The 24,275-nt window shown below is 40.1% G+C and overlaps 3 protein-coding genes across 3 annotated transcripts in view; all 3 read right to left on the reverse strand.

Annotated features, from left to right (window-relative positions):
- clip1b (CAP-GLY domain containing linker protein 1b) overlaps positions 1 to 14,680 on the reverse strand; it is a 31,793-nt gene extending 17,113 nt beyond the window's left edge. The window contains 14 exon segments of the mRNA XM_055052492.1: positions 2,894 to 2,976; positions 3,079 to 3,136; positions 4,573 to 4,830; positions 6,263 to 6,367; positions 6,994 to 7,054; positions 7,592 to 7,695; positions 8,509 to 8,706; positions 9,412 to 9,613; positions 10,260 to 10,384; positions 10,538 to 10,671; positions 10,939 to 11,319; positions 11,802 to 11,885; positions 11,888 to 11,993; positions 14,592 to 14,680. Of these exon segments, the coding sequence (XP_054908467.1) occupies positions 2,894 to 2,976; positions 3,079 to 3,136; positions 4,573 to 4,830; positions 6,263 to 6,367; positions 6,994 to 7,054; positions 7,592 to 7,695; positions 8,509 to 8,706; positions 9,412 to 9,613; positions 10,260 to 10,384; positions 10,538 to 10,671; positions 10,939 to 11,319; positions 11,802 to 11,885; positions 11,888 to 11,909 (1,815 nt within the window). The 5' untranslated portion in view covers positions 11,910 to 11,993; positions 14,592 to 14,680.
- A 2,528-nt stretch (positions 14,681 to 17,208) lies between these two features.
- LOC129374252 (hydroxycarboxylic acid receptor 2-like) lies at positions 17,209 to 18,380 on the reverse strand. Its single transcript, XM_055052570.1, is given in 3 exon segments — positions 17,209 to 17,773; positions 17,775 to 17,952; positions 17,955 to 18,380. Coding segments are annotated over 3 exon segments (984 nt in total). The 5' UTR covers positions 18,196 to 18,380.
- Positions 18,381 to 18,634: 254 nt separating this feature from the next.
- Positions 18,635 to 23,946, reverse strand: denr (density-regulated protein). The gene is given in 9 exon segments (XM_055052269.1): positions 18,635 to 18,962; positions 20,125 to 20,264; positions 20,353 to 20,469; positions 20,929 to 20,973; positions 20,976 to 21,008; positions 22,231 to 22,315; positions 22,424 to 22,443; positions 22,529 to 22,641; positions 23,711 to 23,946. Coding segments are annotated over 8 exon segments (588 nt in total). The 5' UTR covers positions 22,632 to 22,641; positions 23,711 to 23,946; the 3' UTR covers positions 18,635 to 18,917.
- Positions 23,947 to 24,275: the final 329 nt, after the last annotated feature.

A 24,275-nucleotide genomic window follows, 5' to 3' on the forward strand; every position in this document is an offset into this window, starting at 1 on the left:
GGCAAGCATAAGTATATATATACTTTCAAAATTGCCACAACAGAAGCATGTGTCATTTTCCTTCTACTTCCTAATTACAATCACTTTATGTTGGTCCAAACCAGAAAAATCCCAACAAAACAGAATGCAGTGTGTGGTGGTGGCGCGACACATGGAAAAACGTAAGGCACTGTAAATACTGTGAAACATAAGAGTATTTAAGTTTCCTTTTAAAGGATAAAATCTTCCTTCAAAAGTGATTGATATGATTTCAAAACATTTTTTACCCAGACTGTATTTTTTTTAGAACAATCCAAAGAGAAGTTTGAATCTACCTGCATGCATGTCTGCACTTCTACAACTGTTTACTTTTTTCGTTGTTTACTTTAAAAAAAAAAAAACCTAAGTGGGCGTAGAAAATAATTAAATGATTGTATTGAAACATTGTTAATTAATGTATTATGCTTAACCAATAAAAAAAAACAAAGAAAGAGAAAAAGCCATTCAGTTCTTAAATCATCATTCATCAGAATATATGTGTTTTTAATACACATTAAAAAATCTACAGTGCTCATGTAAGCATGTATAAAAGTGCTTATTTGCACAGCAAACAGACCCGTCCCCACATTTGCATCCTTGTGAAGACAACAGTACTTCTTCTTACCACAATACAGTAAAATCATATGTGGCAGCCGTCATAAAATATACATAAAATATTGAAAAGGACCTGCGCAGCGCAGACGAGTGAACAAAGCAGAATTTGAATATGGAGGCTGAATTCTATTCCTCACAGATGTAAATCCTTGTTCTCCTCTTTGGATTTTGGTCTTCACCAACAGAAGTATCTGACTTTTAAAAACGCTTTCCCATTTCCACCTGTGGTTGTTTTCACGTGTATGTGCTGACCTGTCGAAACAAAGTCATGTGAACTCCAGAAAGATATTTCTGCAGCTTGGTTCAAGAGTTGAACAGGGATTTTGCTTCAGGAAAAAAAAAATATACGAGCTCAACACATTAAAAGTACAACAAGCTACAAACCTTAAAGCCTCAGTCTTGTTCCGATTAAGGGACAGAGCAGCAGACATTATTTCACTTCATCATCCAATTGGAATGAGTTTCATAAAGCAAGAGCCGGAGTGTAAAAGCTCCGGCTTTAGGGAAGAAGAACGCCTCACTCTTTAATGCAGCATTTTCTACGTAGAAACCGTAAAAGCAGAAACTTCATGTCTGCATGGCAGCAGCAGCTCAGTGCCATCACTTTCAGCTTGAACTGCTTTTGTTTATCGACTCTCGCTCTCTCTGCACCTGCAGCAAGAATGTCTGCCATCTGCAGAAAGCCATGATAAAAGTCGAGATATAAATAGTAAATGAGCCGAACAAGAGCGCTCCGATAGTTTAGAGTTTATGGTGATGGAAATGCTGGCCACAGCTGATCCGAGTCAAACGCAAATTCTCTCCTTTCCATTCTGGTCTTCAAATGTCGTGGAATAAAGAAGAAGTTTTGCTTTTAGGACCTTTATGGCATTTGGGTTTCTTCTGACCTTTTGACCAGAAATTGGCATAAAAAGATGTCAAGTGACTGGATGATCAGGTTCCTTCTGTCGCAGGTTGGTATATCGCTCTGACTGTGACGTGACGCAAACTGAACTGAATTCAGAGCTGATTGTAAAACATTTTCCCACAGTGCCTTTACATAAACCAGAAACAGACTGCCTCTGCGAACAGGAACAGAAATGAGAGCACCGTGTGTGTTGGTAATGTTTTAATAACATCATAACAGCCTGATGGCTGTTCGCTTTAAAATGGTAGCGCTTTAATGCTGCTAAATACGCCTAACTAGAAATTAGTATGAATATAATATGGTCAAAGGCTGAATTTTGTTCTGCCAATTTATAAAAACTACTGTTTTTCCTAGTTAGGTTTATGCCACAAAAAGAAGAAATAACAGCTATAATCTTATTCATATTCTCCACAAACTCTGTTAAAGAAAACCTGATTCAGAGCTGTCCTGTAAAATGATTGGTTCCAGAGGACAAACAATAGCGACTAAGACATCTATGAGAGGAAATGTGAAGAGTTTGAATTTTTGGTGATTCAATAAACCAGGAGTGTACAATTAATCGACCGGTGTTAGTCAATTTTTTTAAACTATCGGTTTGTTAAATAAAAGTGGGCCGATATGAAAAACCGATTTTTATTTCCATCTCGTTGCTGTTTGTACTTCTGAAGAGGTTTGGTCATGTGATATTTGTTTTGAAATGAAATAATTTGGTAAATTTTGTTTGTCGGCTCCACCAGCAATGCAGATGTTGATGTCGGCTCAAATTTTCATATTGGTGCATGTTTTCTGAAACTATCTTTATGCAGACTTTGGATTTTTACTTCTTATGCATTTGGATCTGCAAAGGTTCAGTGGATAAAAAGCAACTTTCAACAACAGCACCAAATCACATTTGTTATCATCAGGAAATCAGTGCTGAATTGACTTGAAATGAAATGTACTGAATGTATTTGATAACTCTGCACCAGTAAAGAAAGAGAAACCAACAAAATAATATGTTGACTATCTTGGTCAAACTTGTGAAAATAAACTGGATCAAACCTTCTTTGAAGTGGTTCAAAAAGTGCCATCAATAATTCCAAATATGACAAATAAATCATATAATTCTGAACACAAAGCATAGAAGTAGACATGGATACGAGAATATTCAAGTCATGTATTGTACATTGTCTCTGGTGATGAAACACCGCAATCAAAAAGGATATTTTCTTTTAAAAGTGGCTCATAAATTAGTAGCAAACAAATCAAACCCAGAAGAAAACAATCACTTAAATTGTTTGTTTCTTCTAAATCCAGGATGTTGAGGAAAAGTAATGGATTTCATTTTGCCACAGAGTCCATATGCGGTGCTACCTTTGTCAGCTGGGACCTCAGCTCCACTTCTCTGCTTTGGCTTTGGAGGACCTTCTTTGACTGCTCCACGGTATTCTCCAGCTCTGTCAGGGAACGAAATACACTGTCAGTCAAATGAGACAAAGAAGAAAATCGATAATTAATCGCATACTGCAACCAGCAGACAATACAAGTGGTATCTTTACCTTTCATGGTCCTTGCTATGGCCCTGTTCTCCTCCTCAGCAACCTCCAGCTTGCATCTCTGAAATGCAGAACCATCAGCAGTGATTACATGCTACTCACTTAGACAGCAGCATTCCTGCACCTTGAGCTAACTGGGAAACTTGAGGAAATAATGACGAAAACGAGCAAGATTGTGGATAAAATACCTTTGTTAATGAGGCTACTTTCACAATGCCCACAAGCAAAACACCTTATGCTAATAAACGTAGGCCTGGGCAAAGATTCAGTTTTTCGACACAAAACAAAAAGGCAGTTCATTAATGTTTGCTTGCTAGCTAATCAAAGCAGACAAACCAGAGTCGTACTAAGTTTGTGGATCAGTCATTATTTACTTTAACCATATGTTTGCCATGTTCTGGTTTCTAAAAGATTGAAATGTCAAACAAAACGTTGAAGCTGCCTGGAAGGTGCTCAGGTGATTACAAAAGATTGCTGCATATTTCAGGAAGCATCGAGAAGTCCAGCCCAGGGTCTCAGAGCAGACACCATACATTTTATTTATCCTCTATTTTTTTTTACTTTGCAAACTGTTTGTGTTTTTCTTCCACGGCTCAGTGGGGAGCACAGCTCATAATTGCTTGGTATGGAAACTGTTCAGCGGAAGCAGCAGCAGCTGTCGAGGGAATCCAGAGAACCATGCACATGGAGAGTCCAGTAAGACAAAAGAATTACTGAGAAATGGAGACCACAGAATTGTTGAGCACTCCCATCTCCCCAATGTAATCCAGACTTTGGGATAAGAGAAACTCACAGGATTCAATAACATCAAAGAGGTTTAAAGGGGTATATTACATGTCTTCCAGGCATATAGTTTCATTTTATGGCACAGTCAAGTAGCGATGTTACAACAATTCTCTATACATCAAATATAACTTCAAATTAATTTTACTTTGTAACGCAATGCCTTGAAATTAGGTCTCTGTGTCTTTAAAAACTCCTGCGCTTTCTGAAACTCCGCCTTCAGGAAGTCATCTCAACATGGCTCCTGTTTTAACCCTTTGACAATGTTTTACCAGGGTTTCACTCAGGCGTAGCTCCTATCATGAGCTCAACAGATGTGCATTTTCACCAGGTGTTTGACAATTACTACTGGCTAGTCTGAAGGAGCTGAGTGAGGGAGTCACAGAGGAGGGGCGTTCTGTGAGGCAGAACCTTGGAGGTGGGGCTAGGTCCATCCAGGCGTTTTGCACATCTGAATGGTTGCCATGGGAGATTAAAGGATTTGTCAAACATGCATGAAAGAATCAAGGCAATACTCCAGGTGTGTTTTTGATGAGGAAATATCATAAAATGATGTAAAGCTTAAAGAAATTCTAATTTGGACGTCAACATGGACACGTCTGAGTTACACCTGGGAGAGCCTGCTGAAAACTCTCCTTTTGATGAAAAATAATCACACCTGGTTTCAGCAAGCATCAACATCTCCAGAGGTTCTTCACTACTTCTTCTTCTTACCAGACTGGACAGCTGCTGCTGTAAAGACGTCCTGTCTTGCAGCGCAGACTGAAGCTCCTTCTGTTTGCGCTCCAGGTCGACGCTCAGCTCACTGATCTGCTTCTCCTGGCACTTAACCTGGGTGTTGAGGCTGCCAATCTGCTGCTGTGACAGAGACACGGCGTCCTCCTTCTGCTGGGACGCCCGCAGTCGGAGCTTGAAGTCCGCCACCTCCCTCTCCAGCTCCATGATCCTGGAACGCTCAGACACTGTGGCAACCTGCGTGGAGGTCGCACAGGACGCACCGCTGAAGAGATTAAAAGCACTACTGCCTCTTGACTCAAATAGGTCTAAATGCTCGAGTACTTTTGGGTTTTGCTGTTTTGTTTTTTTATTCTGGAACATCTATGAAATAAAGATTTCGGTGTATAGGATGATATAGGTAGATAATCTGTGAAAAATAACTGAGCTCCTCTGATTCTACTTTAAAATAGAAATTTTTGAAGTTTTAAAAATATACAAGATGAACAGTATCAAAGAAATCTTGACAAATACAAATTTGAGTTACTTGTTTTTCAGTATGAAATACCACCTTGATCTGAGAACCAATCAGTAAGTAGCAAGAGGTCAAAGGTATTCAAAGCATAAAAGATGTCGTCTACATTTGTCTTAAAGCCACCAAGTCCCACATAATTGTTTTGGAGATCTCCAGTGATCTTTACAGCATTATTAGAAAAACTTGATCTGACCAGTTCCATCAGGCACTTGCTAATTGCAGCTGACTAGTCTGAAGGGGTTGAGCGGGAAAGTTTGGAAAGTGCAGCTCTGTGGAGGAGCTGTGCCCATCCAGCCATTTTGCACAGCTGAATGGTTGCCACGGGAGATCTAGGTATTTCTTAAACATGCATGAAATAATTAGATAATTAGACTCCAGATATGTCTTTGATGAGGGAATAACATCATAGCATCATATAAAGCTAAAAAAAAAAAGTCAATTTTTCTTACACTACCCATTTAAAGGTTCTTAATTGCAGGTTAGAAAAATATTATTTTCAAATTTTTTCTTTTTCATGTTCATATATGATTTTATTATTTATTTATTTATGCATTGTTACATCAAAGCCATTTCCTGGCTTTGGAACTTGTTTACTGGAAATGGCAGTAAAGTGATTCGGATTCCTATTTTATCTATTTTTATTAAAGCTCCGTAAATGAATAATCAATAAAAATTGTTATCAGCAGATCAAAGTTTCTCCAAAAGCTGGAGGTTGGAAATCAGACTAAACTCTCACCAGTGTGTCTCTCCATATACACTCTGGAGCTTTCTTGTGAATTTGGTTCAAAATCAGAAAATTATTTAACAGAAAATAGAGATAATTAATCATTTGTGGAGGACTTAAGTTCTTATGTGGGATTTGCTGGCAAGAAGAAAATGCCACCAGCCATATTTCTTGGCTGATCTTGAGTAGGTCATCTCCAAACAATATCAGTTTAAACTCATGCACACATGCATATTGTTCAGATAAACCTGGGTTATAAAGAGAAGCTACATGCAGATGAGTTGTTAATGTTTCTCCGCCACAACGGTGGACAATATCCACAGGGCCTCGACGCTGCAGCTCTCCTAGCATACGCTGTGCATCGTTAATAAACCCGGTGGGGAAAGGGCCATGACTCAGCCCTGGTGTCGGACTGCGGGTGCCAGCATTACCCGAGTGTCCTCTAAATCCCTCTGGAGTTTTTCAGCTTTGGTCTTTTCAAAGAGCAGGCTCTGCTCAAGATCCTTTATGTGGGCATGCTCCAGCCTGGTCTGCGTCTGTTAGTAAGAGAGAGCAGGAAGAGAAGGAGAACAAACACCAATGCAGCGCTCACATGCCAGCTTTGTGCGACACAGAGAAAAGTATGCTTTCTGAACAAAGAGCGCAAAGTGAAAAAGAAGATTCTTTTGCAGCATTTTGGGTTTTTTGTTCTCGATTAGAATGACTAATCTGCTCAATTTTATTCATTTATCTTGCGTTCAGCATAGGAACCCAATTCAATTTGTCTCTAGTGTTAAACAAAAAGAATGCAAACAGCACAAGCACAGCTAAGGATGAAGGCAAACAGGAGAGGTGAAGGTAAAAACTTCTATGAACAGGCATGAGGATGAACAGATGGCGGAAGGACGACAACATCAGTGAAAGATGGGAGAGACATCTGAGAAGAAGAGTAACCCAACTCCGGGATGAATAAATAAAAGGGGTGGTGAGTCTGAACAGGATTCACAGAGTGTAGGAAAAAGAGAAACTTCAGTCTGACTCTTTTTTTTTTCTTTTTAAGGAAAGTGAACCCTCAGGTGGACATCCATTAAAATAATGTTTAAAGCAGAGCTAAATGACACGGGCTTCTTAAAAACTCTGACATATTGTCCCACTCTGCCATGTGAAGAAGTGTATTGTATACCTCCAGGTCTCCTTTGGTGATGCATGCCTCCTCTACGCGAAACTGCAGGTCTTCCACTTTCCTGTCATAAATTACAATATTGTAATAAAAAAAGAACATCAGGCAATCTGAATTATTAGTTTAACAACCTTAAACTGAACCATAACTCCCATCTAAAATGTGTTTTAAGGAGTGAGTGAGATTCTCATCATTTTTTTTGCTTGTTTAATTTACAATATACTTTTCTTTTGTGCCAATGTTTTCCTCAAACTCAGATTACATCGGAATAGAGACAATTAATTGTGACTGAGCCATACTGAATGTGGACTGAATTTCATTTATTTATTTTTTGTACAGTAAAACTTCGAGGGCTGCCATTTCTCATGAAGTTGAATTTGTTACATAAACTAAAATGTGACTGAACTCTTAATTCAATCACTGTCAGCAACCTAAAGAGTTAAAACATTTTAATAACAGGATAAACACTGAGAAAAAAAACTTTGCTGTGATGAGTTTGGCAAACTGAATACTTGTTGCTGCTGCTGTGGATTTAACATCCACATTACTATCGCTGCACATGAACAGCGATAGTAATGTGGTTGAAGAAGGAAGGACCCACCTCTTCTCCTCTTCTAGTTGGTTGAGTAGCTCCACCTTGTCTCGATCAGCGGCCTCCACCATAGAACGCAACTGATCCAGCTTGGCCTCCATCTCCAGTGCGTACTGTGAAATACATGATAAGCTGGAAGAACGCCAGATATTGAACAGAGCACCCTGAGATGGGAGAGACATCTGAGAGGCCACAGACGTTGCACAGTGTTGAAAAACAGCCAGCTATCCTCGAATGTAAATACAAAAAAGTTTGAAAAATCTGATTCTTACATGAATCACATGATGCCACAGTAGTGGGATTCATTCATTGTGATTTTAAATAAATGAATCAGATTTGACATGAATGTTAGATAAAATATTAAATAACCAAAAATTTGGAGTTCTGCTGGCAATTAGTCTGGGATGCTTCTTTAGCTATTTAGGGATAAAGAGGGATGATTACATATACACATCTAACTAAACTTTTGGGCTTTCCTTGTAACAAAAAATTCCTTTAACCTATGAAGTTAACAGTTTTCAATATAAAAAAAAAATTAAGGCCCGAGGAAACATTTACAAAGAACTGTGTATTCCTTGAGATATTAAATGAAATTGGATTCAGATATCCTTATTTTTACTGTGAGGTAAACATTTTAAGTATTTATATTTTGCTCAACATTTTTTGTAATAAAATCTACAATTATTTTTTTGTTAATACTTGTTCTTTTGTAAGAGTGCTAAGAATTTTTCTTTTTCCACACAGCTATCTTTTCTCCGTGCTCCCTCATTACATATAACACCTCAAGAAATAAACATAATGGATGCTGCTTGCTTTTATAACCCCACGGTTAAAGGATGCATTACCAAGCATAGAAAACAGGAAAGAAAACACGTTTATTTTTCAGGTTTTCTGGAAATTCCTTTGATCCAGTGCAGAGCGCTCACCTGATCCCGCCCTTTCCTCAGCATTGCCAGCTCCTGCACCACCTCTCCGGCGCGGCTGGTCGCCTTGGCGACCTCGCACCTCTCCAGGTCCCTCTCTGCCAGCAGCTGTTCAATGTGCTGCTGCTTCTCCTTCAGCGCCTCCTGCAGCGCCGTGGTGCTGGAAATCTTGCGAGCGTACCGCACAGATGTTTCTGTCAGCTGGAAGACAACCCAAACACGCTTCGTTTTCTGAGTCCGTAGACATTTGTAAAGTGAACTGAATAAAGTTTATATTTATTTTTTTATTTTTTGGAGTGAATAAAGAGAAATAACTGTTACACAGGTCCAATTAAAACCATTTCTCTGTGTATATTTTTGCAAGCTTTAACAAGAAAGTGGTATCTATTAACGTTTTAGTTAGTCAGATAACGCCTTTACATCTTTTTATTTTTTTTATACCAGATATTTAAACTGCGTTCCATTTAACATTCAGCTAAGACAAAAGGGAGACATGAAAGCTCTACGTTGCACTGCAAAATCATATCAATCTTACAAAATATTTTTTGTCTAGTTTCTAATGAAAATATCTTAAGCTTGAAATAAGACAACATTCCCTTACAAGAAACTTTTCAGAAAAATATAGGAGCTTGTTTTAAGTCAATAATTCCTTAATATTGATGAAAAAGTACCAGACAGATTATTTATCATATAACACGGGGAAAATGTCTCGTTATGAGTGAAATAATCTGAAACTAGAACTTTTTCACCAATTACTGACTTAAAACAAGTTCTTCTTTCTTGCTGAAAAGTTAGTAAACTTACTTTGTAAATGAACTAAGACATTTGCACTAGAATCTAGACCAAAAAATTGTGCTTTTGCAGCATAGGTTTGTAATTCTGCTTCTATATCCGCGTGAATGTTACCAGTCCCGCCCGGCTGGGCTTGCCGCTGATGGAGGAGGTGGCCGAGCTGAGGGAGCTGAGGGAGGACGCGCTCGGACTCCTCTTGAAAGTGGAACTCCTGAGGGAGTTCTTCACCTTGGTGGGCGTGGTGCAGGGGAAGCCGATCCGTGTCACCTTGTGGACGGGAGCAAACAGGCCGTACCTGGGCAAGCACTGAAAATACCTGGGAGGAAAACAGGTTGCGCCTAGCCGTCAGTTTGGCTGTGCTGGATGAACTTGCTGTGCGTTGCTTGATTTTCTTTTATGTTTTGTTTATGGGAAGATAGAAGATAGAAGCAGATTTTTGGCTGGTGAAGATGAGTGTGAAGTCTTTAAATTTATTGCAATTAAATGCATGTTAAGCAACAGAATACGCAAGATATTTGCTGTTTTTAATCGTTTACATTATCCAACCACCAGATTAGTGCAAAGTGCTATTATATCCACAGAGTTTTCAAGGGTTCTTTGGCACTGAAAGCTTTGCAGCAAATGATCTCCCTGCTCCATTACAGTAAAAAGAAGACAAGTCCAAAGAAAGGAAGTTCCATTGGATAAATTTTACAGGCCAGAATAAAAGCGATAAGCTATATTTACTTATATGCATAAAATAGTATCAAAATACTAAAATCAATGCACATATTTGCACAATATTTATTTTTTCTGATTGTACTAATTTACAAGAAAACTATTTTACAGCATATGACTGTGATAAAAGAAATATTTTTCATTTGACAAAATCAAATGGACTTTGCAGACCTCCTCACTGAATGCCTCATCAAACACACTAGTCGTAAGCAGAGACAGAGTTCCCATGCATCGGTCCTCCTCACCTGGCCCCAGCTACAGCTCCGTCATTCTTGCCCAGAGGTTCGTCCAGCTCCACGCCACACCACTCTCCCTTTGCGAAGTCTGTTTCTCCTAGAAACCGCACCACTCCCGCTTTTGTTCCACCAACCTGCGCGGAGAAGTTGTAATAACCGAAGTTACTTTTAGAATGAAATCATACAAAAACAGATGTGTTTGTGACAGGTTAGCTTAAGCAGTATGTGGAGAGGAACGGCTCCACGAACTGCTGTTTATGGTCAGTTCAGTTCAGCATCTTTCTTACCAAAACGCGGTCTCCCAGCCTCAGCTCCTGTCTGACCTTCTTCAGAGAGTCGGGGTCAGACAGATTGGACACAGACTCGGTGGAATTAACCGTACGGTTCAGGACACCACTGGCCTTTACACCGGTGACTGGAGCTGGAGGAGAGGAAATATTTTTCAACTGCAAGACAAAGGAAAGTACTAGAGACGGAATCTTATTAGTTACGTTTGGCTCTACATTTCCAGAAACTCTAAATATACAGCCATTACTAAAATGAAACAATTTATGGCAAAGTTTATTCAAAGTCAAGTTTAAAATCCAATTAAGGCCAAGGCTGTAAAATAAATGCTCAAAGAAGCTTGTTGTAGTTGTAGCTTGACAAAATGTGGCGAAAAAAACCCAAAAGACATTCAGTCTGTTACCACTAGGGGCAGCGACAGCCGGTGTAGCCTTGCTTGCTGCGTGGGCTGCTTGTACCGGGCTGGCCTGCCTTCCGTTGGCCTCCTTCTCTGGCATTGGCGTCCTGGACAGCTTGGAAGATCGTGTGAAAATGCCCCGCCCATTCTCACACTGGAAGTAGCGCACGCCCGCTACCGACCCGTCGTTCTTTCCGATGGACTCGTCCAGGACGATGCCCGCCCACTGTCCGGGAGCAAACTGCGTGCCGCCGACAAACTGAACGTAGCCGGGCTTGCTGCCGTTCACCCAGACTCTGTCGCCGACCTTAAAGTCTGTGTGGACATCTTGTGTTGGAGAGGTCACACCTGACGAGGACTTTTCAGGAGGAACTGGCTTTGAAGCACCTGGAAGAAAAACATTGACACAGATGTTTTCCTCTTTGAAAGCACTTTGAATAAACTTGTTGCAACACAACTGTAGCTTTAAAATGTGGGTTTTTGGTTGATACCTAATTGCACTTTGGCAGCAGTGATTCAATAACATGCAACACCACGCAAACGCTTTGTCTGCACTGACGAAGATTCACCCAGAGCCCGATGCTTACATGTAGAAGTGAAACTGATGGCTTTTTGATTCATTTGACCAAGAAGTATCAAACTTCTCGGAGGCACTCGACAAGCATTACAATATCACTTTCAGGTGAAATTTATTCCAATTAAATATGGAAGAAAAAAAAACACAGTACAACAAGACTGTAACAGCAAAAAGGCATTTGATTATCTCTAAAAGTTTTCCAAACTTGGTATTGTGCTAACATAACTTTATGGTTGGAGAATTATTTGAGTATTATTTGATCAGCATCAAAGATATTCTGACAAACTCTTACCAGATGACGGGGAAGTCTTAGTTGGTACTGCGGATGGACGGGCTATTTTCGTGGGAGGCTTTAGCCCACTTGATTTGCCTGGGCAGTGACGGGGCCCTGTTTGTCCATGGTTGGGGGACTTGATCAGGATGGGGGGACACGGCCTTTCCCCACCACCCCGGTCACCCTGTGTCTCAATATGACTGAAGGAAGCTGGGAAAAACACACAAACCCGAACATGGAAATCAACCCAAAAAGTGCATAACATCTTTCAATGCAACCCACTAAAAATAATAATAGCAATAGCAAAAGTAATAATAATATCACTTTAATCATATTGGAAGTGTAAGTTTGTAATGTGCATGTTATGAATTAAGGTTAGCATGAATTTGGCCTTTAAGCTGAAATACTATAAGGATACAAGACAATTATTTTAGTAATTGAATATTTTGACAATCAATCGTATTAAAAATGGCACTTTCTGCCATTTCACCACTTAAGCCTTTTTACACAATATTAGAAATAAATTAAATGTTGCAAATAACCAAATCAAATACATATTTGAATGAGAAAACTACAATTCTGCAATGCAATCACATAACTGATTATTTTGGGATTAATAATTGTATAAATAAATGTGCATACTGGTAATAGAATTTTTATTGACACAGAATTTGTACCAGATGAAGCTAAAACTATCCCACTTGACTAGAACATACTTACAGACAAAGAAGCTTCTAGACTGTAAATGCAAAAACGTATACATTTTTTGTACCAGTAATTAATTCAGTAATTACAGTACTTAAGTAATGACTTAATTACTATGTTGTTCTTTCAGTAAATGGCCTTTTTTAGAGTCTATGCAGTCCAGTCAACAATGAATCAGTCACTGAAATAATCATCAACTAATTTCGTGTTTGATTGGCCTAAATTAATTTGATTAATTGTTTCAGCCTTAAAATAGTTACATTACTAAAGTATTCATACTTCTTGAAAGTTTTTATATTTTGTCACTTTAACATTTTAAAGCTAAACAAATTTTCCTGGAATTTTTTTGTGACAAACAAAAACAATGAAGTCCATATTTGTGAAGTGGAAGGAAACGCTATACATGGTTTTTAGTAACTTTACAAATAAAAATGTTAAATGTGTGCAAAATAATAATGAATAACAGTAATTGACAACATATAACGGATAATATAAGACCTCTTTCGCAATCCTCTCTTCACAGAGCGATAAATCATGCCAGTGTTTTGATGCCAAATGCTGCACAACCCATAAATACTGTCTGAAAAAAATCTATTTGCAATAACCAGTAAATAAACGTGAGGTCCTACAGCACTCATGCTTGGTGTTCAGCTTGCATACAGTAGGTGGTGAACAGAAGCCTTACCACACAGATGACTCACGCTGGCTGAAACAACACACTCTGTTTCACACAATTCAGCATGGATTACATTTAAGTTCGAGGAAAATTTGAACCATTTGACGCTTTTCATAAGGAGAGTTCACAAGATATAAATGCCAAAAACACAATCAAGAATGAATGGGGGTTTAGTTTGCACACCGCTGTAGCAAATTTATCTTTCAAGTGTGAAAATGTTTTACTTGGCACACTTCTGAATCTTAGTCGTTGTGTTTTAATGCCCGGGGAGATGCGTCACAGATTATTGTTTTCATTTACATTTGTCCATAACTTGTCAGAAATCTTCCGCAAGCAACAACAGAAAAGTCTGCAAGGCATAAGCATTTCTTCTTGAACTTCTTTACTGCGTAACCGACTTTCATTTCACTTTGAATTTGTGTCTTCTACCTGTCTTTAGCTGTCATCAGAAAGTGAAATGAAACATCATTCAGTTGGCACCAGCAGACTGAAATGCTTAACTTCCAGCTTCCAAAAGTTCTTGAACTGACCCATCTTTAAGGTACAGTTTGGATTACACTTGCCTTTTGAAAAGCTGTCCAATTCTGTGGCAAATCTCTGAATTTGAGCGTACATACATACGTATGAGACATAATGAGACATGGTGGTGGCAGCATCATTGTGCAGTTGGGGTGCTTTTCGTCAGCAGCAGCAGAAAAGCCTAGTCAAAGTTTTTTTGGGGGGAGTCTCGATGAAGCTTAATACAGGGCAGTCTAGAAGCAGGAAGAAAATGTTGCAGGAAGATGTATCGCTTTTTCACAGATTTCCATTAATATTAGCCATATTTATGCAGTACATTTTGTGGATTAAAATGTACTGTCCAATGAAAAGGGGGCGATCCTCGGATGTAACATCACCAAGGCGGGTCTGTCTCCCCTCCCAGTCAGACCAAAACAAACACACCTGCAGCTGTCAAACACCAGCACGAGACTTCCAGGGCTCTCTCACGCCCACGCTCTTTTCTGTCTCCATCTTCACACTGTCACCCACAAATGAGAGCATTTAGCCAGTGGACACATAACGAGGCTGGCCCGGATTGTTGTCGGTTACATCTGGGTTGGGCTCTGTCTTTAAAAAGAGCTCCAGCGGGATAACTTTGCGGCAAAGCGCTACATCACTTCCAATAAACTCTCCGCGATCTCACTGAAACGTTGCCAGCGTACTGCGGTTTAAAGAAGTCATTCGGCGGTTAAAGCCACGGCGCAAACTGTAGCGTTGTTATGATTAGCTAAAGCCTGAATTCCAGCCTGCTGCTGGAATGCCAAAGCTAGCCGCTAGCTCCCAATGAAGCGCTGATTACTAGTTAATGTGAGACAACTAACCGCCCAGTGACGGGGTGTTCCAACAATTCAGGCAGACAACGGCGGAAAGTTGCTCTGCAGACTTACTTGGTCTGTTTTTTTTGTGAATTGAGTCTCTGTTAGGGCTGTGGAGGGAAGGTGCGGCGTACCTTGCACCGTTACATGTTTCTCCAGCGGCTCCCGTTTCCCTGCCCAGCCCCGACTGTCACAGTCTGACGTCACCCTGAGAGATGATGCTGGGTTTGAGGACACGCACAAAAACGGACACCTCAGCTTCAGACCATTTTCCAAGTCATTTATAAATGACGATTGAAGGCAACATGTAGCTACATTTTTAGTTTCCAGAATATAACAACTGCCACTCTGGAATACATTTGTTCAAATAAAAAGAATTCTCTTTTGTCACCCCCTTCTATAATTCTATTTTTAGTCTACTCCACTTTTGTGTGTTTTGCAAACAATCATGTACTAAATATAAAACTCATATCACAGCAAGTTTTACTGAAATTTTGGAATTTTTAATATAAAATGCGAGTTTTGGAAACATCTGAAGTTAGTCATGTTCTTTGGGAACAACATGTAGTGATTGGGAAGGAGCCGAAACATAACTCTGAATTAATCAATACTTGCTGGTGTATCTTGTGAAATTTGCCTGAAAAAAAAAAAAAAAAAAAAAAAAAGGGAAAAAATAAATAAATAAGATGTAAAATTAGGTTGCATAAGCAAACACACTCTTAATTTAACTTTGAGTATTTTTTGATCGTACTTCAGCTTTCAGTCTCACACTAGCAGTCTGTCAGCGTCCCCACATCTCATCTTGGCAATAGTTTTCCAAATTTATCAGCTCTCTTGACCAAATCTTCCAGATTTGCTATCAGACTCAGTTCTTGACTCCCGATAGTCTCTTTTGAAGCTCCTTGAATCAAAATATAACGTAGCTGCATATCACATATGTGAACAAAGATTTGACAGTGGATCAAATTATCCCTTTTTTTTACTTCACAAAAACCTGGCATTTTAACATAGAAATAAGTTCATTTAAGAACTTTTTTTAATTTGAATTAAGGATTCCACAATTTGCTTACATTTATTTTTTAAAACATTTTATTTATGTTGGAAGTATTCCCTGCAGGCAAAGTTACAATTAGTATAGTTACATTCCCTTCATCCACCAGGGATATTGCCCTTTCTTCTTCAACAAAACTATAATAGAAAAATAATTACAACAAATACAATGATTCACTACTTCTCTGAGTTTCCATATTTCAGCAGCAACCTTTCTTTCCTTCTCACATTTAAAACGAGTATTAGGTATAGCAATCAGGGAAGGGGAACAATTCACACTTCAACATATAAAATGGATCCATTCAGAAACGTAGGCTTAGTGAAATAAATAGTAAAATTTAAAGCCGTGGAAAAATGAATGACATTTATTTTTGGAACTGAAATGAGGGAGAATGTGAAAAGAATAACTTGTCAACAATTACATTATGGACCCTGACCCAGCAACCATAATAAATTTCAATATTTTCTTATTAAACTTACAATATGGAAGAAAACAATCACTTTCAGCACAAATGTCTTTTTTGTGTGAAAATGACACTCCCAGTCATTAAGTTGCGGTCGATTCATTTCTCATGTTCGCTTTACATTAAATTTTTCACTGATTATATAAACACTAATAAAGCACTCAACCTAAAAGCAAGGCAGTCCTGTTTTCAACCATAGTGACTCCAGTGTTCGAGTTTTAAATGGCAGAGGTTGGAGATGCTTATTGTTGGATGAAGTCACAAGTCTTCAACCTTCAGCAGATTTTTTTTCATCAAATTGGAAAAAAAGTCAAATCAATGTATTACTTAATAAAAAGGCAAAGTTTTATAATTACTTTTATTATGAGAATATGCTTATTCTGATTAGGTTTTGTTGCAGCATAATGACACCAACATCCTCAGTAATTGCAAAACATATTTTAGCAAGAATTTCATCTGTAGGCCTATCTATTACCCGTTACATAAATATTATATATATATATATATACTTAATATATATAGATGCATAAAAATCAATGAGATTTTGAAGATTGGATTTAGAAAATATGTGTATCGTGTAAAGCATGTTATTAAAATGAAGAGACTTCATTTTTAGAAAGCCTCAGACAGTAGAATAAAATGTTGAAGTTCAGGAGGACATTTGAGTGGTGTTCAACTTTATCCACGATTCACGCAAAAGAAAAAAAAGTTACAATGACGTTATCTCGCTTAGAGCTTCACTCCCGCTGAATGGAGTCGATTACTGTCACCAAACAACCATCAGCATTTACTTTGGATCTTATCGTCAAACGCTCTGAATTGCTTCATATTTCTATTTGCTTACCGACTATTTCAACTCCCGCAGTTCCAGCTTCACGGGGAAACGGCGGGGAGTCGAGACGGTTCCTGAAACCATAAGGGAAAAAAAACTAAACAAAGAACAAAACAACACTCAAAACCGCACGCGGGCTCAGAACCTCAGGACAAAGCAGCTCTCGCGCGCTCCGCTTAACGCCGTAGAAGAAAATCAAAAAATGACCACAAGTCTGCTACATATGAAGTGCGCTACTTTGTTCACCTTTTATTGCAGCTTTAAACTCCTAAAAAAGGAATTTCACTGCTGAAAAAGCAGTGAAAACGTTTTCACTGCTTGCCGTTTCCCGCGTTGAGCGGCTCTAGACGCCGTCCCGGTCCACGGTGGACACCTTGTTGTCGGATGAGTCCGCCGGCTCCTCGTCGCTCCTGCCCAGCAGTTTGTTCAGCACCTTTCTGAAGGAGCCGCTGAACGCCGGGCTGGAGAAATAGTAGACGACGGGGTTGAGGACGCTGTTGAAGTAGGTGAAGCACACGGAAGTGTAGAAGGCCAGGTTGGCCTCTTCGAAATGTCTGCACTCGTCGTGCCACACCTTCAGGATCCACACGGCGATGCGCGAGACGGTGCTGGGGAAAAAGCAGGTGATGAAGATGACAGCCACGGCCGCGACGAACTGAACGGCGCGCTTGATCTTCCCCTGTTTGTCCAGAGTCCTGTTCCGCAGCTGCCAGGTGATGCTGATGGTGCAGAACGCCACGATGGCGGTCGGCAGGAAAAACTGGATGACGTAAAAGGCGTTGTGCCAGGTGGAGAGCGGCGTGAAGCCCATGCAGATGTTGAAACTCTCGCACTGGGTGCGGTTGCTGTTGTAGAAGAAGTGCTCGTTGGCGAGAAGATACCCGGTGGCCAGAAAAATCAACCCCCAGGCCGAGAGAGACCCACAAAGCGTAGCCCAGGCCCAGGCGGTTTATGGGGTTCCGCGGGTGGACGATCTTGAAATACCGGTCGACGGCCACGGCAGTGAGGAAGAAGATCCCCGCCGCACGGTTGGCGGCCAGGAGGAAGAGCAGGATGCGGCACGGGATGTCGCCGTAGATCCAGTCCTTCCACGCCGGTAGTAGTCTGCTCTGAAGGGCAGGCAGAACAGAACGATGGAGTCCGCGACCGCTAGATGGGTGAGGTACACGGAGTTGGGCTTCCAGGTGTCCATGTAGAAGATGAACATCCCCAGAGCCAAGAAATTCCCCATTAATCCAAACATGAACTCCAGGATCAGAACTGGAGGCAGAACCCGGTCCAGGATGGGGGACTCAAAGGCACAACAGACGTCTGAACGGGAACTATTCATCTTCTGACCCACCAGTGATGAACAACAAGCAGCTCTGAGTGATTAAAGACGTGGTGCACCAGGTGTCTTCAGTTGAACAGCGAATCATGTTTGCACTTATGCAAAGGGCTCTGGACAAACATGCTAATTCCAAAGTGGAGCGAGCATCTGTGCACCGGCGTTATCTGTGGGGAAGTGGTGTTGACCCAAAGGAGCATTATAACAACTGTAAATGTTATCCGTCTGGGGATGGGCGCTTCATTAGAAAACTATTATACCTGGGAATAGGTTTACTCATGGGTGAGCAGTAAGTCGCAGGAAAAACAAGTAACCCGAGGTCATCTATGGGACTCTTAAAGGAGGCAATGACGACAAAGCCCACTCTGGAAAAGAAAACACTTAACGCGTCGAAAACATAAATGGAAAACCGACCTGGAATGAAGAGAGGAACAGCAGAACAGACGGAGGAGAATGAAATTTATTAGCCTACAGATTTGCTTGAGTGAAGAACATTTGTGAAGGACTTAATTCATACCACGCCTTTGGCAAACAAGAGAAAGCAGCTATTGACTAAAAAAAAAAACAAAATAAAAATGCAACTGCCGCCAAGTGAGTGGCCAAGTCCGCACCTTTTTATGTACAGTAAATAAAATAGGTATAAAATGACTTAATGTGTACATTTGGCCAGGTTGTTGTTGATGTTACAGGTCACATCCATCCCAGTGAAAGTGCATATTTGGTCTTTACTTCTTGACTTCACCCAGATCGTCGATGCTGTCATCATCCACCTATAGAGGGACAACGAGACTCAACTCAGAAATGGTGTGTTGTATCTGCAGATTTGCACAATAACCGTTTTCTAAAATCTTAGTTTTGTTGTGTGAAAGTTTATGCCTGATCAAATCCTGCTTCTGGAATTACAAACTAATCATAAAATAAAGGCTTACATTTCCAGATTTCTAAGACTAAGCCAGCAACCTTATCAAGCAAATGATAAACACTAACAAAACAAAACACACTTTGGCTAGGCCACGAATATGCTTTGATCTAAACTATTCAGTTGTGGCTCTGCACGTATTTAATGATCATTGTTCTGCAAAAAGCTAAATCTCAATCTCTCAAGTCTTTTCCAAAGCCTTATTGTTATAATTCACTAATCTTTTCTTAACCTACTTAGGCCCCGCCCACACAGAGGATTTTAGGTGCATCAGCAAAGAGGGTTTTTTTTTTTTGTGGTTTCGTCTATGTGTCCACATGGATCTGGCGTTTTGAGAGACCAGAATGATCATTCTTTGAAGCCGGGTTCCCCCATCTTGGTTAAATTTCAAAATGGCAGCTTTACGTTTGTTTGTTAAAATGGTGTGTTGTGGAAGATAACGTCTCAAATAATCATCAAGGTTTGCTTAAAATATTCTTTTGCACATTTTTCCCTTTTTAGTCAAAAATCTTTCGTCTCAATTGTCAAGATAATTTTGACTAAAGAAGTGCTTTACGACTTAACCATTTAAGTTTTTAATGTAAAGCACTTTACATTAAAATGCTTTACATTTTTTGTAAAACAGCATGTTTTACAAAAATTTTGTGTTACAAAACAGCATTTTACTGTTTGATAAAAGTTTATATTTGCTTTAAATCCTACCTTTTTGAAATCGTTTTAAATCTAATGTTCTAAAATACAATTTTAATTATTGTCAATTTATTATTTAAGTAAGCATGTCTGGTTTCTTTCATTTATATCCACGCACATTTATAATTTAAAATGCTAAGTTGAAACAAATCTAACACACCAAACCAGCCCTTTATGAATTTTGTTGTTTGAAATTGCAGTGCTGTAAGGTTTAAATCAAATATTTATAACCAGATGTGTTTGAATTTATAGATTAGATGACATTTTACCACACTTAAGTATAAAAACTCATGAAACTTTTTCCATGAAGATGGTTTTCTTACCTCAGGCCACTTTTCTTGAATGACGTCAATTATGTCATCTGTAAAATCTCCCTGAATGATTATTTCATCCTCGGCTGTAACTGAGGCACCACAAGAGAACTTCTGAGCAAAGAATCGCTGAGCCTCTTTAAGATCAATGTCTGCAGCAAAGGGATCAACATTTAGACAAACGTGCAAAAAAACGAACATCACCGTGCATAGATGGAGGAGGGGAGGCACAGGTCTCACCAAATGTTGCCAGGCCACACACTCGTGTCACGTATTTCTTCTTTGCTCTTGGAATTTTGGCTATTGTGACTTTCTGAGGCACCGTCTTCTTTTTCTGTTTAATTTGGCCTCTTCCGCCTGAAAATAAGAGGAGAATAAAGCAAGATTTGAGTTGCAGGCGTCATTGATCTCCATGCCGACAGCAATGGTGCTGAGAGATGAGAAACTTCAGGAAAGATGAACCCACGGGTGCATCATATCCAAAAACAGAATCAGTTTGATTGGGAAAGATTGTGCACGCAAGCAATGGATTTGACTTTGGTTGCAAGCGTTCACAGCACACAGACATTAAATATGAATATTTTGACCAGGGGTCTCCAAGATGGGCCCTCGAGGGCCGGCATCCTGCATGTTTTAGTTCTCTCCCTGATTTAACACACCTGGATCAAATGATGGCTCTTTAGAGGCCTAGGAAGAACAGTGACATTCTGAAAAGGTTGCCACTACCACCAAGGAGAGAACTAAAACATGCAGAATGCCGGCCCTCGAGGACCCACTCTGGGGACCCCTGATATAGACTAATATGTGAAGTTCTACCTCGTTTTTGCTTCTTCTTCTCCTCCTCTTCGCCTGTAGGGGAGCTTCTCCAGTGCCGGATTCCTGTTTGGGAGCATTTCCTGCCGGACCAGAGGGACCAAAGAAGCAAAAAGAAGAATTAAAACCAGCTTTGCAAAAATGATATTCTTCTACTAGAGTAAATATTGGCTTACTTTGAGAATCCTGATTAAGTTTTTTTCTTTTTTTTTTTACTTTGCTACTCCAATTGCTGAGGAATGATAATGAACATTTGTTTTTTTATTGTCAGGGGTGCACCAATAGCCTTAAAGGGGACCTTTACACAAAATATAAAGACCCATTTGAGTCTCAAAAGAACAACAAAATAATCTTTAACTGTTTTTTGGCAAGAAGCTATCAAGTTTTTTGGTGTCTGGAAAATTAGCCGTTTCAAAAACCTGAACGATAGGTCAAAAATTTACATGCATCGTTACCTAGCAAGCCAAGCGGGGCTCCAGCATGTTTGGTCAGCTGGTTTTACCACTTTATGCACTGTACAATGGCTGCTGGAAAAGATGAATGCTTTGTTGTTGACTTTCCCTGCCGAAATCACTTGCTGCACGCAAGAGGCTTCACTAATGCTTTTCAAAAATGCATAGTTACGCGTCTGTTTGCATCCATTTTCATATACGAGTGTAAACATTGAATTAAGGGGTGGGAGCAGCAGGAGCTTAATTGGATTTAAAATGACAAGGGGCCCTAAAAAAGCACTCAACATAGGCAGAACTGAGCAAACTAAAATCTCATCTCTTGTGCAAAAAAGTGTCATTAACTTGTTTTGCATAGCCAACAGACCTATCCTAACTTATCCAGAGAAACATAATAGGTCACCTTTCATTTGGAGTGAGAAGCAAGTACAAGAAACAAATCAAATCTCCCTCCACATAGGTCTCACAAATCAGCCAGTGTCCAGTTCTGCTCTGTTGTGGGAGAGTTCTGACTGTCAGACTCACCCACCAGGGCACATCTGCATGTGCATTCTTCAACTTGGAATTAGATTTACATCTAGGTGTATCTAAATACACCATCTTGCTCTGTACAAATTGGCTCGGTAGCCTAAAAAGTATCCAATAACAGAACTTCATTCCTTTCACTGCCATCCTTTACTGTAATGCAGCCCATAAGGGCAAGAGAACCTACACAGACCAAGCCAGTAATTTAGCTTTTAAAGCTACTCAAAACTGGTCTTTACACAGACTTCTAATCTATCTAACCGCCGTTAAGCTCTTTACATTTTAGGGGAGTGAAGAAAAAAAATCCACAGAAAACCTTGAAGGTACTCACCTACAGTCATCTTGGCAAACACATCTGGAAAGTTCTTCTCAAGCCACTGCCTACATTTGGCTGGCTCGGGCATGTACTCGCAGTACTGCGGAGACATGACCAGTTTTTACAACTCTCGAAAGAAATAAACTGCAGCCGCTTGTCTACGGTCCGCATAATGCGAGTGCAATGTCTGTCTAATGCTGAAACTCACCTCTGTAGGTAGGGAGCACACTGCAGGAAGAAAAACAAAAAACTCGAGTTAGAGGCCATCGAAATACGTCGCGATTACGCGACAGATTGAGTTTATCGATCGTACCTCCACAGTAAAGAACTTTAAGTGGGTATTTCGAATCGGGGTCCGACGATCCTTGCTCGGACCTGCTTTCTGTAGACCCAGATTCCATTTCAGTAGTAGCCATCACAAATGATCTGGGCAAGGTGAAGAGAAATAAGGAAGTGTGAGAAACAAGAAAACAAAGTAGCGTTGGCATGGCAGCTGATGTTTCACGTTGTGTTTATGTCCACCCTTCCCCTTCACCATGTCCTTTTCCTTTCCCTGACGTCACAACTTTGTCATTTTGGTTGAGCGTAAAGCCTCCATTTATGAGAAAACGACAATAAGGCCGTTGAAATAGCATCACTGTTTCACTGACTGAAATGAAGCCTGAAATGAGCTAAAAAGATGCAACCTTTACTGGTCAGCGAACGCATCATAGTAAGACATTTTAAATGTAAATGGTAGTGATTTTATGAGGTTACTCCTTACATATTTAGATATAAATTGAGAATCTGCCACATGGTTTAGAGAGCCTTCCTACATAACCTTAGCATCATACCAAAGTTCATTTAAGACAACATCAGGTTGAAATGAACAAACGACTCTTGAACATGTTGCTAAAACACCTACTTTTACACGCAGACAAGATTATGTTACGAGTCTAAGGTCACGTGTCCGATATTTAAATGTCACAGCTCGTAAAAAAACAGGTGAGAAGAAATATCCGATTTCCTCCTCAGACACTGGACCAGTCTGAATGAAGTCTCGATCTCCCCATTTTAACCAATATCTCAACATTTTTCCTTCCTGACACTCTGCTGCTTTATGTGGAGATTGTTTTTATTTTATTGTATTGGTTCAGCTCTCAGTTTAATTGAATTTGCTACACAGCTGAAGTAGCCTTAGCAGGCTAACACATGCGGCTGTTTTATGGGTGGAAAGCGCCGCTCAGCAGAGCAATGTGCCGACAGGTTCAACATCAAATTGCACAACTAAAGTCAGAAGTAATGTTGCCACTCCGGTCACTGCATAAATGGAGCTAAAACGAAACGCTACACGTCGCTTTGAGCGCTTTCATTCATCAGGTTACGTGGACTCACCAGCTGTCACCGTTAGCACCTCGGTTGAGTTTAGCAGGCTAGCTAAGCTAATGCAGAACAACGACTCACTGCAGCTGAAAAAAAAGTGAATTAAGACGCGGAAAACGGGGCCGGTCCCTACCTCGCACAGTAAACTCTTAAAACTGCTGGTTCAGTAGAACATCCGCTCGCATTATTAGGGTCAGTCCCACTTTTACAATGTCATTTTCACTGAATAAGGTTTAGTTGGCATACTTCGAGCACGCCTTGTTACGCCTCTTGTGAGAGGAGTCTAGCCAATAATGTGTAGCTGCAGCCTTTCGCTCCACTCTCAGACCCCACACCGCTCCCAGGCTCCGGCAGCCGAAACCCTTCCTGGTTCATGCGAGGATTTGCTTCCGGTTCGCGCCTGCGCAAACGCCTCGTGGTGTTGGGGTTCACTGACACGATGACGAGCTATTATTAGTTTTATTGAAAGTGGGATTTCAAATGTGTAGATAAAGGTTGGGTTTATGTTAAGGTCATGCGAGAATTCGCATCCGGTTGGCGCATGCGCAAAACTCCACTGGTGTTTATTAAGGTTCACGATTACCACAATATCAAACAATGCTTTATTAACCGGATCTGTCAGTGTAGGTCGAAGATGGAATTTAAAAGATGTAGGACAAAAATTAGGTATATGTGGTAAAAAGTTAAGAATAAATATA

This window comes from Poeciliopsis prolifica, unplaced genomic scaffold (genome assembly GCF_027474105.1).
Source record: "Poeciliopsis prolifica strain line A6 unplaced genomic scaffold, Auburn_PproV2 SCAFFOLD035, whole genome shotgun sequence".
Taxonomy (NCBI): Eukaryota; Metazoa; Chordata; class Actinopteri; order Cyprinodontiformes; family Poeciliidae; genus Poeciliopsis; species Poeciliopsis prolifica.